The sequence below is a fragment of the Typopeltis vanoorti genome, chromosome 12 (assembly GCF_054136105.1).
Source record: "Typopeltis vanoorti isolate ZY-2024b chromosome 12, IOZ_Tvanoo_1.0, whole genome shotgun sequence".
Classification (NCBI taxonomy): domain Eukaryota; kingdom Metazoa; phylum Arthropoda; class Arachnida; order Uropygi; family Thelyphonidae; genus Typopeltis; species Typopeltis vanoorti.
The window spans coordinates 112,247,542-112,265,943 of NC_143560.1; the positions used below are offsets into that span (position 1 = coordinate 112,247,542).

The 18,402-nt window shown below is 35.1% G+C and overlaps 1 protein-coding gene across 5 annotated transcripts in view; it reads right to left on the bottom strand.

Annotated features, from left to right (window-relative positions):
- LOC150101139 (uncharacterized) overlaps positions 1 to 18,402 on the bottom strand; it is a 916,744-nt gene that overhangs the window by 591,559 nt on the left and 306,783 nt on the right. For all 5 annotated transcript variants that reach the window (XM_090401523.1, XM_090401522.1, XM_090401520.1 and 2 more), the window contains 3 exons: positions 15,054 to 15,107; positions 14,886 to 14,939; positions 7,049 to 7,102 (listed from right to left, as the gene is read on the bottom strand). In XM_090401523.1, coding sequence (XP_090257649.1) covers positions 7,049 to 7,102; positions 14,886 to 14,939; positions 15,054 to 15,107 — 162 coding nt within the window. The remainder of the gene's footprint in view (positions 1 to 7,048; positions 7,103 to 14,885; positions 14,940 to 15,053; positions 15,108 to 18,402) is intronic.

The window sequence follows — 18,402 nt, forward strand, 5'->3', positions numbered from 1 at the left end:
TAGAAAGGCCTGATTAAACTTTGCTAAGACTCAACACAACTGGACAGATATCAACTGATCTAAGATCTTACTTAATGATGAAAGCAAATTTAAATTGATTTCATCCAGCAAGTTTAAATATGTTAGACATCCAAGAAATCAAAAGAATAATCCCAGATATCAAGCATAACTATGGAAAATATGGAGGAGGAAATACCATGGTATGAGAATGCTTTTCTTGTAAACGGGTAGGACCATCACACCATGTCATGGAGATTTGATTATCATTAAATCTTAGATAAGAAAATGCTACCTTATGCAAAAAGAAATATTCTGACAGGGTGGATTTTTCATCAATCCTGGATTACTTTCAGTCAAAGAATTTGTGGGAAGAGCTAGATAGATCTCTGAAACAAAGTAAATTCATGAATAAGCACCAATTCTTTGGTGCTGTGAGTGAAGAATGGAAATATTTCTGTTCAACTGCATTGTTAGGTTAATTGACTCAATGCTAAACATCGCATAGCTGATATCAGTGCCACTGGTTATGGTATAAAATACTGACATTCTAGAAGATTGGATAAAGAATTTGTGTTGCTTAAATAATAAATGTTATTATGGCAATTCATGTTTGTAAAAATACTTTTGATTATTTTCCAAAGACAATAGTCATCATCATAACGAACCATGGGATCACTGCCTGTTGGTGTCTGATACCCACTTTACTATCTTCTTTCACCTTTCTTAGTCCAGTACACAGTGTCACAATTTCTGTACATCCATTCTACACCAGTTCTTTATGTCGTCTATCCATTCTCTGTACGGTCTACCTCTTCTGTTTACACCATTGATAATACCAAACATGAATGCCTTGATTGAAAGTTTATTTTTCACTTGGTTAGATTATAATAAATTTAGTTTAATCCTCTATTCAAGTGTGAGCAAACAAATTTTGTGCCTGAAAATATCTTCAAGACTGGGATAAGGTAGTACAACACCGGGCAGCTCGTAGCAAAGGTGGATCAAGCTAACATCACTCCTATCTAGGAATCTCCCATAATGCAAAACACACCTCCTTGCGGATATGTATAATATTATGCATTAAGGGAAGGGCCACTACCCAGACTAGTTTCAACCCTTATTTGAGGTCTCTTCAGTGGGGGCCAGGTCCAGAAGAGAAGATACCAGGCAGAAGCAACGGTGAGGTCATCTTTACCTATAGGAGTTGCCAAAAGGTGTGCCACCTTTTTATTAAATCACTCTGGATTTAGAGAAAGATGTTGAAAGTTTATTTTTCACTTGGTTAGACTATAATAAATTTAGTTTAATCCTTCATCCAAGTGTGAGCAAACAAAGTTTGCGCCTGAAAATATCTTCAGGACTGGGATAAGGTAGTATAACACCTGGCAGCTAATTTAATAAAAAGATGGCACACCTTTTGGCAACTCTTATGGGTAAAGATATTTTCAGGCACAAACTTTGTTTGCTCACACTTAGATAAAGGATTAAACTAAATTTATTATAGTCTAACCAAGTGAAAAATAAACTTTCAATATCTTTCTCTAAATCCAGAGTGATTTAATAAAAAGGTGGCACACTTTTAGGCAACTCTTATAGGTAAAGATGACCTCGGCATTGCTTCTGCCTGGTATCTCCACTTCTGGACCTGGCTCCCACTGAAGAGACCTCAATAAAGGTCGAAACTAGTCTGGGTAGTGGCCCTTCCCTTAATGCATAATATTATACATATCCACAAGGAGATGCGTTTTGCATTATGGGAGATACCTAGATAGGAGTGATGTTAGCTTTGTCCACCTTTGCTACAGCTGCCCGGTGTTGTACTACCTTACCCCAGTCCTGAAGATATTTTCAGGTACAAACTTTGTTTGCTCACACTTGGATAAAGGATTAAACTAAATTTATTATGAATGTCTTTATCTTCCAGTTCTCACTTTCTGCAGATGTGTCCAAATAAGAAAATGCTACCTTATGCAAAAAAGAAATATTCTGACAGGGTGGATTTTTCATCAATCCTGGATTACTTTCAGTCAAAGAATTTGTGGGAAGAGCTAGATAGATCTCTGAAACAAAGTAAATTCATGAATAAGCACCAATTCTTGGTGCTTATTCATGAATTCATGATTATAAAATTGCAGCTTGCATTTTATAATCTTCTGCATTAGATTCTCCTTGGTTGTATCTTCTGATAGAGCTCTTCATTTGTGACTTTCTGTATCCATCCTATTCTTAGAATCCTCCTGAAACATGTTCTTTCAAATGCCAAAATTCTTTTTCTTGATTCCTTATTTATTACCCATGTTTCAGATCCATACAGTACACTGCTATTAAAGATGCAGTTTTCCAGTACTCTTTAGTTTTTGTTTGCAGACTGATCACTTTACTTTTCCGGATGTTATCCATGGCTTTTAGATTCGTTCTTCCCTTTGCAATCCTGATCTTTATTTCTTTTTTGTACAGTCCAAATCATATGTCATTTTACTTCCTAAATATGTGAATTGTTCTACATTTTCTATATCAATTCCATCCACTTGTATCTTTTGTTTCATGTTCTTCTCACCAAATACCATTTGGTGGGAAGAACAAATCTTTTCCCTTCCTCATTTAACAGTTTCAATGTTTTTTGTAGTTCTCTTTCGCCTTCTTCAATAATAACAATGTCATCTGCAAACCTAAGATTGTTAATTCTCATCCTATGAACTGATATTCCTTTTGCATCTTCCTTCATTTTATCCATTGCTCTTTCTAAATGTGTGATGAAAATGCTTGGTGATATTGGGTCCCCCCTGTCTAGTACCTCTGCTTCTTTTAAACCATTTCCCCAAATCATCACCTATTCTAACTTGCAACTGCATTCTTATAAACATCTTTTAATATAGCTATTAGTTTTTTTGACATTAAAACCATTTCCCCAAATCATCACCTATTCTAACTGTTGCCATTGCATTCTTATAAACATCTTTTAATATAGCTATTAGTTTTTTTGACATTAATGCAAAAACAAAACATTGAAAATTGTTGTTTGTTATTATTTAAAGCAAAAAATAAAATACTTGTTCTGATTGATGTGTATTAAATTATAAAGATATGACAATAAATAAAGTTACGTACAAAAATTTGTTTATCAAAATACTTTTGATTACTACAGCATATTTAGTAATGACTATCTCATCACATCATCAGGGGCACACACCCACACAAAAAGAATGGACAGTTATATATAGCATGAATGGAATGATGATAATATTACTAAGAACCTGTGGGATGGAGCAGAAGGTTCCTTATAAGGTATGTAAAATGGGTATGTAAAGAGAAAGATTAAAAGGTTTACTTAAATAAAAAATTAAATAAAATTATAACATTCACATAAGAATGTCATATAGACTCTTAGCCACCACAGTGCATATGTTATTACATGCTCTTCTGAAGACACTCAAACTAGAATTACAATCTATTAAAGACAATAAGATACCCAATGGTTACTTTCTATCTAAATGAGAGCCTATCTTGGATAATTACTACTATTTCTAGAATTTGTCACAGCACCACAACATCCTCCAAATCTTAAGAAATTTGGCTGCCTCACTTAACCAAAAGTCTGGAATACCATCATACTGAGACCTTCAGCAACAATCTTTACTGTATCCATAGAGAAAAAGCATCAGTTATGACTGTATAACACCCTTTCCTTTCAATTCAGGTATATGCCTTCCTTTTGCTGTACTTATGTGCTTATATATTTCTTTATGCTCATGAAGATGCCTTGGTGACCAAGGTGAAATATTGGCATAATAATCTAATTAACTAAACAAATTTAGTTAATCTATTTTACATCAAATTGTGTTCTCTTTTTCACCTTGTGGTATAGAATATGCCATTTCTGCTAATAAATAAATTAATTAATTAAAATAAAATTTATATTTTAATTATAATTATTATTAATTTTTTACCAGGCTATAAAATTTTGAGTCTCAGAACAGGAAAGATCCCACAGGGGTGGAAATAATGTATGGTAATCCCATTGCACAATAGTGGTGCAAAGACTGATGTATCCAATTATCGACATCTCTGGAGTAGCAGTGAAAGACTTTCAAAAAGTTTGTTAGGGCTTATACAGAAACAAGTTAACAGAAAATCCACACTTTATAATGAACAGCATGGGTTTACTAAGGGAAGGTCATGTTTGAACAACTTGCTCACATTCTATAATAATGTTACTGTTGAGATAGACAACAGGGAATGGATATACAGTGATACTTTTGGACTTTGCTAAGGCTTTTGACAGAATACAGCATGAAAGACTGTTGCATAAATTAGAGAATATGGGACTGGATTATAAAATATTGGAATAAATAAGAGGATTGCTGGCTGACAGATATCAAACAGTGGTCTATTGGGATGTGAGTATGGTGCTCTCTATGAGTGCAGTGAGGAATTCTTGCTGAAGGTCTGCCAGATTTTTGGTACAAATGACATCAAACAAGAACTGCAGTAAAAAAAAAAGTTGTGGAAGAGATAAGGAGAAGTGTGGAGATCAGATGCATAAAGAACATAAAACTCAGACTAGAAGATTGACTAGAATGGTAAGAAAGACACAACTTGAATACGAGAAGAGATTAGCTCTGAGATCCAAGGAATTCTTTCATTATGTGGCCAGTAGAGTGACTAATGTAGAAGACAGTGGAATTGTTTAATGGTCATTTTATTAGGATATTCAATCTTGAAAATGGTTTTATTATTAGAAGGATGAGAGGGTTCAAAGTTTGGAAGTACAAGAGGAGATCATGTTTCAAATACTGTGTACATCTGAATGTCAAGAAAGCAATAGGACTGGATGGTATTTTACTGCATGTTTTGAGGAAATGCATTAAAGAACTGAGAGCTCTGTTGTCTTGCCTTTTCAGTGAGTCTAGTTGGCTATGGGAAAGGTACCCAAGGAGTGGAAGAAGGGTAAGAGAGTGTTACTGCATAAGAGTGGTAGTAGAACAGACTTGTCAAACTATAGAGAAGTTTGTATTTATTTTGTAGTTGTTAAGCTTTGGAGAAATTAGTGTGAAATCACATACAGCATTGGGGAAAGTCAGCATGAATATGTTGTGTGCTTGTGTTACATGACTGTCTTTGGCAATAAAGTAAAAAGAGCAGTTGATGAGTGAAAAGCAAATATAGCTTCCAACCCCCTTTGGACTTTACAAATGCATTTGGCAGGGTGCCACATGTTAAGCATGTAATTAAGTTAAAGAACATGGGGTTTAGATGCCAGGTTAGTGAACTGTACTGAGGACTGTGTCTGATAAATATCAGAGAGTTGTGTGTGAAAAAGCAGTATCAAGGAAGCAGAAGGTTACAAGTGGAGTTCTGCAGGGATCAGTATTGGGACCTATGTTGTTTAACCTTTATATCAATGACATTGTCTATGGAATGCAGAGAGATATTCGGTTGTTAGCAGATGATGCGAAGTTAAGAAGGGTCATTGGTAACAGTGCAGATGTGACAGTCCTTTTGGAGGATTTGATTAGGCTCAACAGATGGACAAATGAATGGAAATATCAGTTTAATTGAGCTAAATCTAAAGTCTTGAAGTTTCAGCTAGACTGATGGGAGGCTGCTTATGCTGTTGAAGGAACTGTACTAGAATAAGTGGGAGAGGAAAATCACCTTGAAGTGATGACCAATAGCAACTGAAAGTTTACAGGACATATCATAAAGGTGAAGGTATCCAAGAGGATTGCTGCAATACTGAGAAGGACCTGCAGAGATAGAAGAGTTGTTATTCCACTGAATAAAGCCCTGATCAGATCACATCTCAACTATTGTGCTGATATTTGGTCACCAGGATTTCAATGGGATAAACTGACCTTGGAAAGAGTGAAAATTACAAAAATTACAAAATGTCATCAGGACATTTTTCTTATGAGGATGTTAGTTATGAGAACAAACTGAAGGAAGGTAGACTGAAAAGTTTGGTAGCTAGAAGGACAGGTGATATGATTCAGACATTTAAACTATTGAGAGATAGTTACAGGATTGATAACGGGAAAGTTCTTCTGTATAATAGAAGAAGGGGAAGAAGGTCGAGAGCAAGAGGATGAAGATTAGTTTCTTTGTATGGAAGGTAGTTGATATGAATGAGACATTTAAACAGTTGAGAGGTGGTTACATGGTTATTGAGAAGAGTTCTTTTGTATAATAGAACAAGAAGAAGGAACAAGGACAAGGGGCCATCCCTGAATATTGTGAGGTGTTAAGTGGGGTTAGGATCTTTGCATGGGGGAATGCATTGCCTGATAGGTGGTGAGAGCATGAATGGTGAATGATAGACTGGGATGTCTAGGATGGGCCTCCCACAATGAGTCTTGTGACTGCATGGAGGTCCTGAATAATTATAACAATAATAAAGAATAATATTTTAATGGAAAGAAGAATCCTCTCTGAGGGCTTGTGAAATGTAGATGAATTAAACTATCTTTGTACAAGATAGTTTAACATTTTCAACATTTGAAAATCTGATATCCCATTTTTTGTTAAAATATTCTATAAATTTTTTTTAACTGCCATTTACTCTGCAAAGGCTTATTTAATGAAGATTAAAATTAAGCACTAATAACACATTATGTGACTTGTTTCCTTTTTTTTTTTTTCTTTTTTAAATGTGTAGCCTAAAAAAAGACAAAGCTTAAGTGAGGAATGAATAAACCAAACTACAATATTTAATCAAATTTGGTTCTCACATATTTTGTGGCCTGGTTAGCCAAGTGGATAACATCTCAGCTTTCTACCAACTGGTTATTGTTTTGAATCTAACTATGGCATTAATGTATTGCAAAAATTTGAGGATCACCAAGTGACAAAAAAAAATTTTGCACCTAAAAATATTCACTAATATTCATGCACAGCAGGATGTGGTTGGATAATGGATATGCTATTCACTAAGCCACTAGGTTGGCAACACAAAAACAGTATGCAAAGCAACTTGTAATAACTGAGATATTTTTCGCCACTAAGGAATTTTTGATCACATGAAGACAGTTTAAAAAATTGACACACTTACAGGAATTCCAGGATCTCCAGGCAATCCAGGATCTCCTTTTTCTCCTTTACTGCTCTAAAATAAATAAATAAATTATACACACACACTACTGTTATAATGTTGTTATTTAAATATATTATTTAATTTATTATTTACTTTTACTTATTTTCTTTGAATATCTCTTACTTAAATCTCTTCTTAAATCTCTGTAGCTTAGTCTCGTCTAAATAATATGCTCTATCTTTCTATCCATCTTAAGATTCACTCAGGGCAGTTATTCACTCTTAGGTATGGTGCACGTGGATTATGAAGACAAAAAGGTTTACTACTGGACAATGCCGATCCCCTTTGTTTCAGCACTAGTTCTGATTCCTTCTTCGGATTCAGGGAAAATTTCTATTATACTGCACCACCCTGAATCCTAGATTATTGAACAGCGCAAAATCAAGGAACCAGAATTCAGTTTAGTACACTGTCTTAAATCACTTCAGCTTATTTTGCAGTCATAGCCTCCCTAGCAATTTATCTCCCGCTGTGGTTCGCATTTTATGAGAAGGTGCAATAGAAATAAAAATCAGGCAAGTCACTAGTTAAACTTTAAAGAAAAGAACATTTAATTTCAATTCAGACATTTACACATTATAAATAGACACTGACATATAATTTCACTAATATCAAAGAATGAATATAATATTCAAAACTTTCTAAATTTCACATAGCATGCAACACACATCAATTCAAGTATGCAATTCTATCTATGAACAGCCATGCACTTCTATACATTTCAAGGCTAAGGATTATTCACTTATCAAATCACAAAGTAACCTCCACGTGCTTCTGCACTAATTCCTTTGAAATTTCATATATTATCACTTCTTCAAAATCTAACTATCTCTAAAGTCCTTAGCATAATTAATAACCTCAAAGAAACTTAATGTCCTTCCTAAATTTACAAGCTAACCCATAACACAGTTATTTAACAAAACATAGGGTTTACATTACCATTTGCTGGAAGACTATTCTTGGCCATCTCATTCATCACGACTGAACTTTCTCTTCTTGATTCCTGGCTCATTCTATGTTATCTGTAGTGTTCCATTCCACTGGTGGTCCAGACAGGACACATCTCCGCCGCCGAAAGTAACTGCCTGTTGTTTTCTCGTCAACTGGCTCAACATGGCTCAGCTATTTCCTGGGGAATCGAAAACTGCCTTCCGCTGGGCTAAACATTCACCGGCAAGCTTTTATGAACATCACAGCATGCTCCTTCAGTTTTTGTCTTGATGACCTCGTCGAAGCATGGGGCGAGAAGGTGCTGCAAGGAGGTTCCAAAACCAAGCGAAAAAACCGACAAAAAGCCTCCTCTTAGGCGCTGCTACCGTTTTTAAATTGCATGCCATCCTTTCTTTCTACATCATTGCTTTTCCCCTCCCCTTTGCCTGAGTCACCCTATGTCTCCCAGTATGTAGTGCCACACTCTCCCCTAGCGTGCTCTTCGATATGAGTGTGTGGGGGGGGAAATGCGTGCTTGACATTCTTGGTGCACGCGTACTTGTTTCATGTGTTCAGCTTCTGGCCATCTGCACCTAATCCGATTAACTTTTCTCCCAGCAAATTTACAAGCATTTACACAAAAGTAACATAGCTTAAATCACAGACAATTCACAATATTTATATTACAACATGAATTATGGATAAATAACCTCAATTTAGTAATGTTTCTGGTAAGTCAAGTAATTTAGCACATCTGATATGTCAATATATGTTCAAATTTGCAAACACATGTTAAGTCTGAAGGAAACGAAAATTAATTAATTTTCAGTAAAATTCAGAACTTAACACTACTTATTAATATAATGAATTTCATTATTTTAATAATCTAAATACCATTACAAAGCTTAATTCTTTCAGGTTCTTTCCTTCATTATGATTTCTGTAATGATTAGCAGTTCATTCACAAAAATCATAACTTTCAAACCTGAAACCACTGAGGTATTCTGAGTTTCTATCTTACCTTTGAGAAGAAGCCAAAGTTTGTTACTGCAATCAGTTCATTAGTTAACAAAAAAAAAAGACTAATAAAAGGCTACAGTATATTGAAATGCATTGGGAGATTATGTAACTACCTAAGCTAGTATTAATTTTTGAAACTCGCAACGTGAAAAAGTGCAAATGATGTTGGCTTAATTACTGTATAAAACAAATAAATATTGATTATCCCTACTTTCAATAAGGTTCAGAGCCAATTTAAATACTTTTAGGTGATTTACTTCATTTCAACACATGTATCATTTTAAATTATCATTCTTGGATATGTATAAATCCTTAGACCACCCACAATATGAATGTACTATAGATTTACAAATCTTTTGTTAATGGGAGGCATATAAAAAAGGGTGGAATTGGTCTAAACCTAACTTAACCAGATCCTCAGTTCCAGGTTCACTTACCAGGCAAATTTCTCTTCAAAATCCTGAGGTCTCAAAAACAACATTCTTGAGTTCAAAAAATTTTTTACCCTCTAGATTAATTTCTCAATATTTTCTTATTCCACAAATGCACTAGCCTAGATAAAGGTCCACAATCCATCAGACCACCCTTAAACTAGTACAATGCATATAAACATCTTTTGGTCCACTGTATATCCTGATGTTCCTGACTAAATTTTGGTGTATGTTCTAAAGCAGGTTGTTGTCTATTTGCATGAAAAACCCTGCTATCACCATGAACTGAAAGAACCCTTTTATTTCAGTATTACACTCCTTGTGTCACATTTATTTCAGAATTACATTTCTTGTGTCACTGAGATGAGAAATGATGCATTCCTCATATCAGTGACAAGAACTGAACCAAAGTCTTTTCCATCCAAAGGACGTGATAGCATGGATGCACTAATTATTATCCTTAGTTTCCCCAAAGGAGTTATAGTCAACTCTCACCACAGAAAATCCACACGACTAAAAGAACAATTTGTTATAGGGGATAGTGTGCTGGTACAAATGAATTGAAAGGTGAGAAATATGAAGTAGAGAACATATGAAACAGTTGTTGCAAGAAACAAAAATTAGGAGTAAGGAAGTGAAAATGATGAGTCTACTGCCTGGATATGATAGGACAGAGTTGAAAAACAGGGGCATGATTGCTAACGAGTCCATGAGAAGATTGTACAGGAGGAATGGTGTGCAGTTTATTTATGTATAGAGTGAATTTGATAGAATGAAAGGACTTATGCCTAAAAAATCAAATTTAAATGGTTTTGGAGTTTGATATTTGGAGAAAGTGTTGTTTTAGCAAGAGTTTGGAAGTGCAAAACCAGGGAAACTAGATATTAGGGAGGATGCAACTCCTCCCTAATATCAGAAATGATTATCCAATGCTGAATGCAATTTCACAGGTTTCTGATTTGGATGGGTTGATAATGGCATTACACAAATAATTGTGGGTACGTGGGGATGTTGAAATGCACGTAAATGAATGCAAGAAGTATCAGGAATAAATGAGTGCAGTTTTTGGCATTGGTCAGCTTGACTTGGGCAAAAATTATAGGCATCTGTGAGAACTAGTTGACAGAAAAGGATATAGTTACACGGATAGAACATAAAGGGTATTGTATTTTCAGGGAGGATAGAGGGAATATGACAGGAGGTAGGATACTGCTGATGATAGCTGAAGAATTACAACCAACATAAAAGTTAAAAAGAATTTTAGGTCTGGGGGAGATGGTTCATTTGAGACCATCTGATGTGAGATACAGACCAACAGGACAAAATATATTGTTGGGTGCTGCTATTATAGACCAGGGGTCAACGTTAAGATGTAGATACCATGTTATGGCAAATTAGCACAATTAGTATTAAAGTATTATGGGAGACTAACTATGTGGATTTAGATTAAAAGGAGGAAAGGGGCATGACAAGATAAAGGTGGAATTTATACAGTTGCTAAGGGATAATTATGTGAAACAACATGTTATAGATGAGACAAGGAGTTTGAGAGTGTTGAATCTGATAATAACATCAGAAGATATATCCATAAGTAAGGTAGATGCTCTGCCTAAAACTGGGAAGAGTGACCATGCAGACTTGTTCTTGGAAGCTGCCAAATGTGAAATTCCCTATCAAGAAAAGGTTTATGTTGAACTATAAAGCTGTTAATTATGACAGACTTAGTAATCATCTTAAAGCAGTGCTATGGCTTGAGAAACTATAAAGTACATCAGTAATGCATGGGAAGTGGTCAGAGATTGAGAGAAGCAGTATCACACTGTATACGCAAGGTCAAGAGGATAAACCAAGTGGGCATTAAGTGTTTGAGTAGAGATATAAAGAAAGAGCTACAAAGAAAGAAAAAAAAAAAGAACACACCGTGGAGGGAATATTAAGAAAAAGATGATCAGCATACTCATGAGCAAGACAAAGTTCAAGCAAGAAGGGTGAGTAGTTTGATAAGAAAGGCCAATCAGATTATTATGAGAGAAAAATAGGTAAGCATGCCAAAGTAAACCCAAGAGTTTTTTTTTTGTTACGTAGTAAAGTAAGAGTCAAAATGACTATGGTAGGATGACTTTAAACAATGCTTATGGGGAAGATCACTGAGCCAAAAGAAATAGTTAATTTACTGAGTGATCATTTTGCAATGGTGTATTATGAAGGTAGAGATTTTACAGTTGCTGATGTGGAGATGCATATCAAAATTGAGGTAAATGAAGGAGAGATGTTCAACATATTTAAAAATATAAATGTGAACACAGCAATGAGACTGGATGGCATGTCAGTCCATGTACTGCATGAATGTGCAAGAGAACTGGCATTGCCTCTGATGAAGTTGTTCAATCATCTCTGTTTTTGGCAGGGTTCCAGGGGAGTGGATTCCACTGCATAAAAGGTGACTCCAAGACAGAGGTAGCAAACTACACATCAATTAATATATCAGGAGTGGTAAAGTATTGAAAAAGTTGTGTGAACAGGGATGCAATACTCTATAGTGGGCAGCATGGTTTTGTAAAAGGGAAGGCCTGTCTTAGTAATTTATTCACATTTTATAATAAATGTTACAGGAGAATTGGAAAAAGGAAATGCTACACCATGATACTGCTGGACTTTGCAAAGGCATCTGATAGAATACCACAAAGAAAACTATTACAAAAGTTGGAGTAAATGGGAATGAATATGAAGCTGGTAGCATGGATGGGGGGTGACTGGCAAACAGACACCAGAGAGTAGCATATAGTGAAGTGGAATCTAGGAGAATTAGGGTAACTAGTGGAGTACCTCAGCGTTCGGTACTACTACTCTTTAATTTGTATATCAGTGATACAGGGAAAGATTTAAGAGGGAATATTCAGTTGTTTGCTGATGATGTAAAACTAGGTAAAACTAGAAAGAGCAATGGTTGATAAAGGTGATGTAGATATTCTGCAGGATGATTTAAATAAATTAGCACTGTGGGCAAAGAATAATGACTGTCAATTTAATATTGCAAAATGTAAGGTTATGCACTTCAGGTTGAAAAGGTTGCATACAGTGTATCATACTGAAGGTACTGGTATGCAGTAAACTGATGAGGATAGGGACTTGAGGATAATGAGAGAATTGAAGTTCAGAGGGTATATTGCAAAAGTTAGTAAAATAGCTCAAAGGATTACTTGGATGTTGAAAAACACGCTAACAAGTAAAGATACGGAAGTTATTACCCCTGTTTATAAAGCATGATTTGGCCACATCTTGACTGTGCAATATTCCCTACAAGGATATGTTGAGGGTTTGTGGGTTACAAAATTTAGTTGATAGGTGGAAAAGAGGGGACATATCATAAATTTTTAAGATATTAAAGGGGATTTAGAAAATTGATGCAAAGGAAATTTTTCAATATATGACAAGTAGTCAGAGAACTAGTGGCCATCTATGGAAGTTGTGTAAGAGTGTGATTAGTAGGGGTGTGCAGACCAGTTTTTTTGCATGGAGAGTGGTGAATGAGTGGAATGGACCAGAATTAGTTGCGAGTCCCCTCACAGTGAATGAGTTTAAGCAGAGGTATTATAGTTTTTGTGTATAATAGTTAGTATGGGTCTCGCACGCGTTTCTGGATTCCATGGAAATACCATATAATAATAATAATAATATGAATTTGTTCTCTGGTTGTGTTATACTAAACAGGATATAGCTTTGAAGTTTGTTTTTTCTGCTAAAGATCAGGCCAGTAGAATAATGGTTGATCAAATCAGTATCACTTTGGTCAACGTGACACTGATGTACAAGTACCTGGTCATGAAGATACTTCAGATGCAAACTTTGTTTACTTGCACTTGGATATAGGATTAAACATTCCTTGGCATCTTTAATTTAATTTGATGTTTAATACAATAGATGACAAACACCAGAGGATAGCCCTTAGTTAGTAGATGATATCAAAAAGTGATGGGAAGAGAGTTTGTGAGTTTAGTTCAAAACCAGAAAAGGTCAACAAAAAAAAAAAAAACAGAATAAACTGCATTAGACAACAACAGGTACTGATGATAATAATGACCATCACAGTATCCTGCAGAACCTTGGAGGATAATTAAAGTTATTCATATGTACAATTCTGCAATTATGAATAACTGTATCAGTTTTGTAAATATGAAGGGTTGAGATTTTCACATGAGCAGAATTCAGATGTTCTGATCTTTAGTATTTATATCACCATTATGATCTTTGATTCCTTTGTGGTATTTTTTTTTTATTTCTAAGTATTTAAATAGTCTCCAAAATCTTTTTGTAATTGTCATCATATTTTCTATATCCCTTCAGGATCTTCTTATGAATTCTGTTCAACTAAAAGTTAAAAGTACACACTGTTATGAAAGCTAATTTTTTTTTTAATGGACTATTTGACTTTTGCATGGGATTACATTTTTTTTTTAATCTTTGCCAACAACTTTGTGTTTCTGTGTTATGCAATTTGAATGACCTCCCATACTCATTTGTAGTACATTTTGCTGTGATGCAACCATGTTTCATGGTTGAGAGCTCAGCAAATATTATAATTTATGTAAATATTTTTGTATTTGCATGCAAGATTAACTCCATGTGACCAGTTTTATTAGTCAATGATATATTCTGTAAACAGAAACAGATGCTTAGAGGAAGATATATAAAAACTTTATAGAAACATACTGTACTACTGATAAAACAGATTTTAAAATATAAGAGTGAATATCTATCCTGCACTTCAGTTACACAGTCAGACTTAATGGCTTTGTAGACATTTTCTGTAAACTTTTATAGCTAAACACTAATTGAAAATAACACTAAAAATAACATCAGAGGTTTTTTCCTCTAGCATGCCAACATGTGGGAAAAAAAGAATGAAACCTCTGATGAAACATTTATTTTAAAAGTCACAAGATTTGAGAAAACATTAATAACACTTTGGTGATGCATTAACAAGCACATAAGGCTGCAGTGACCAAGCCTGTAAAGGTTCTGATAGCAACTATCTCTCATGAAAGATCAGGAAATGAAGATGGCATAATGCAGAATGCAGAATTTAGTGACCAAATGCTAGATCGTTACCAAAGAGAAACTTGGAGTCAAGTTTTTATGCATGTTATTCTTCTTGCTGAAATTTTATGTCTAGTATAAATGACACACTGAGATAGTTTGTTCAACAATTGAAGCTTTAATCTATACTAGCTTGGTGTGCACTGTTGTGCACTTCTTTCTTCAGGACAGTGAAATAAAAATAAAACAGTGATACACTGAATGAGTCAATATACCTTTAAACATGTTCTCCATCTAAATAAGTCTATACAAAGCAAGATGTTATCTATTAGAAATTATTTCACCTTTCAGTTCCTCTTTAAAGCAACAATACTTACTGGCAGTCCTGGTGTACCTTGTAAACCGATTTCACCTTTGGCTCCAGGAAGTCCCTATAATAGAATATTTCTGTAGGTAACAGGAGAATACACAAACAATTTCAAACTTAGATATAAATTTTTAATAAGTTGGAATGAGATTTTATAAAAAATAAAATAAAAACATACATGTCTTCCTGGGGGCCCTATTGGTCCTGGTGGTCCGATTGGTCCTGGAAGTCCCTGCAAATAAAAAAAAATAATAATAAAAAACTATATGCTAAATATTTTCCTTTGTTGTGCAAAAAGAGAAGAAAGCATATATAGAATCCCTCACATAAAGAACTCAAATGAGTTCATATAATACTATGCGGATCATGTTTACAACTGTAATGCTTTTGACTATTTAAGTTCAGATGAACTGTTTTGGTGTAAAGTGGATGATAAATAAAATCAAACAAGAAATCCAAATGAAAACAAGGTCATGAAAAAAGTATAAAGATAGGGAATAGAGAGCAGTTGCATGAGGAATATAAGATTCAAGCCCGAAAATGACTAGCACAGTAAGGAAGACAAAACTGAAATACAAGAAGAGATTTAGCCCTGCAAGCCAAAGAAGATCCTAAGGACTTATTTCATTATGTGGCCAGGAGGAGGAGAAATGATGTCCATTTTCATTTAACACTGTCAGATGAAAACTGAGGTCAAGTGACCAAAGTAGATGACATGTTCATTCCAAAAAAGTAGGTTTTATTACTAGAGGAATGGAAAGGATTCAAAGCTTAGATGTGCACGAGGAGAGAATTTCAAATACTAAGTACCCTTGATGTCAATAAGTCTGTGAGATTGTATTGTATTTTGCCATGCATTTGAATAGAATGTACTAAGGAAACAACTCAGCTGACTTGCATTTCAATGAAAGTCTAGCTATGGGAAAGGTATCTAAGGAGTGGAAGGAGGGTAAGATAGTACTACCACATAAAGTCATGGCAGAATGGATGTGTCAAACAACAGACTAATTTGTATTCTTCTGTAGCTGTTAAGATTTTAACACTGTGAGAGATTGTGTATAGAATTGGGTCGGCATGGATTTCTTAAGGGATGCTCCTGTTCCAGTACTTTGTTGTCTTTTATTAGGGAAACCATATACTCCGATTTAATTTGGATTTTACTAAGGCATTAAACAGGGTGCCATATGATAAGCAGATATTTAAGCTATAACATATGGGTTTAGTTATTAGGTTAGTGAACTGGATTTGATACTATTTGTGTGGCAGATACCAGAGAGCTATGTATTGTCGAGGTATCACAAGTGGAGCATTACAGGGCTCAGTATTGGGAAATACAGCCTATGTCAATGATACTGTCAGCAGAATGCAAGGGGATGTTAAATTTTTTTGATTATGATCTATAGCTGGGAAGCATTATTAGTAATAGTGTCAATGTGGTTGCCCTTCAGAAGACAAGCTGGACAGACAGACAAAAGAATGGGGATGTCACTTTAAATGCAACTACATTAAAGGTCTTGAAATGTGAGATCTATGGAGGGTAGGCTGCATACTCTTTTGGTCTGAACTATATTATAGGAAGTGGAGGAGATGACCAGTAATAAGCAACTGTATGATGGGATGATGACTGATAGAAATTTTAAGTCCAGAGAGCATATTGTGAAGGTGATAAAGGTAACAACTTTATCACCTTCTGTAACCAAGAGAACTTCTGTAATATTGAGGAAAGTGACCACATCTATGGGTTTCCTCTCCCCCCCACACACACCAATCTTTTCTTGGAACATTTTGAAAACATAACCTTAAACTCAGCCTCTCTTCAACTTACATTTTAACTATGTTACATGGATGATGTGTTCTCAATTTGGCCACGTGGCTGAGGCACTTTTTTTTTTTGGCCCTCAACACAAAAAATCAGCTGCAATTCCTGATTGCGCATCTCAGAAAAAATCCTGCAAGTTTTAAAAAGTACAACATACACATTGCCTTCAAGCCATATCAAAAATTAGCTACCCTTATCTGCTCACTAAAATATCCACTCCATCATCTAGACCATCCAGGGGTCTACTGCATCCCTTATTTCTTACTTTATTTTATAAAGGAAGAAATATAAATCAGAGTGATTAGTTCTAGAATTTGCAACAGCATTACAGAAAACAAAATCTGAACAAATTCAGCTGCCACACCATTATTGGGAAAACTGTTATTTCAAGACATTCATCAAGTTTCCCTCATTGCACTCACACAGGATGTCAGTTAGGAATGCAAGATCCTGCCTTTCATACTCTGTTTGTGTTTGCTTTCCTTAGCTAAAGCCTGCATGCATGTGCTTATTTGTATTTCTTTGTGCTCATGAAGATGATGCCTAGGTGAAAAAGCAAAACATTTGTACAGTAATTTATTAGATAAATAAATTTAGTTAGAAATTTTTTTTATCCCAGGGGTGTTTTCTCCATTAAATTTGAACTAAATGAAGAGATACTGCTTCACTCTGGAAGAAGAAGAATATGTTATGGAGATAGTATAAGATGACTAGTAACAAGCAACTGCATGAGAAGTAGACTAGTAAAGTGACCCGGTCAGCACAGCAAAGCATGAGCATCAAAGATAGCAAATAATCTATCTTAACACTTAACAGGACTCACTTTGCTTAAGACTTAACTGTTTTTCACTGCAACATTTCATATCTTTCTACAGTTGCCTTACTAGGTTTTCATAATAGGCTGCCCATACATACTTCTCATTCATTGCATTTCAAAAATTTCACAATGCAAGAGGAATAATATGCTCACACTTTAGATCAGCTCACCCATGAATAATACAAGGTGCCACTTTTAGCATCAATGTCAAACATCATATATAGTTGATACATCAATATTATTATTAGTTGTATTATAGAAAATTCTGTCCTCTCCTCTCCATGTGTAGAGGCTTAAGAGGCTACTTTGGACAGATAGGCAGATCAGCAACCATCCGCCTGAAGGAACACAAATCATACATCTGCAACCATGCCTATGGTCAGTCAAGCCTGGCTGACCATGTCTTGGATACCAACCACAGGATCTCATGGAAAAAAACCACCATGCTCCACCATAGCAAATTCAAAAAAAGAGAGTTTTTAGAATCAGCAGCAGCTCATAAAAATCAATCAAATCTTAATAAATATGGTTGCATTAGGCTTCCAAAGATTTGGGAAACACTTCATCAGAGATCCCACCTTACATTCTAGGCCACCCACAACTGCCCTTAGAGGGCGCTCCACCTAGATAGGACTTTAGAGTTACCCACGTGGTGGGGCTTAGAATTGTGTGATATTTGTTTATATGTTACATTAGTTTTTTGTAATCCCTGAAGATCTCTCAGTGATTGAGATGAAATATAGGAAGTATTAAATTCTGTTTTAATCCTTTCTTGCTGTGTACAATCCATTAAGCCTCCACACGCACACATGCAATTAGTAAGCTTATTAAGTATACCTGACTAACAGGAAATAGAATCTTCTTTCAGTCTAAGGATATAATGAATCGATC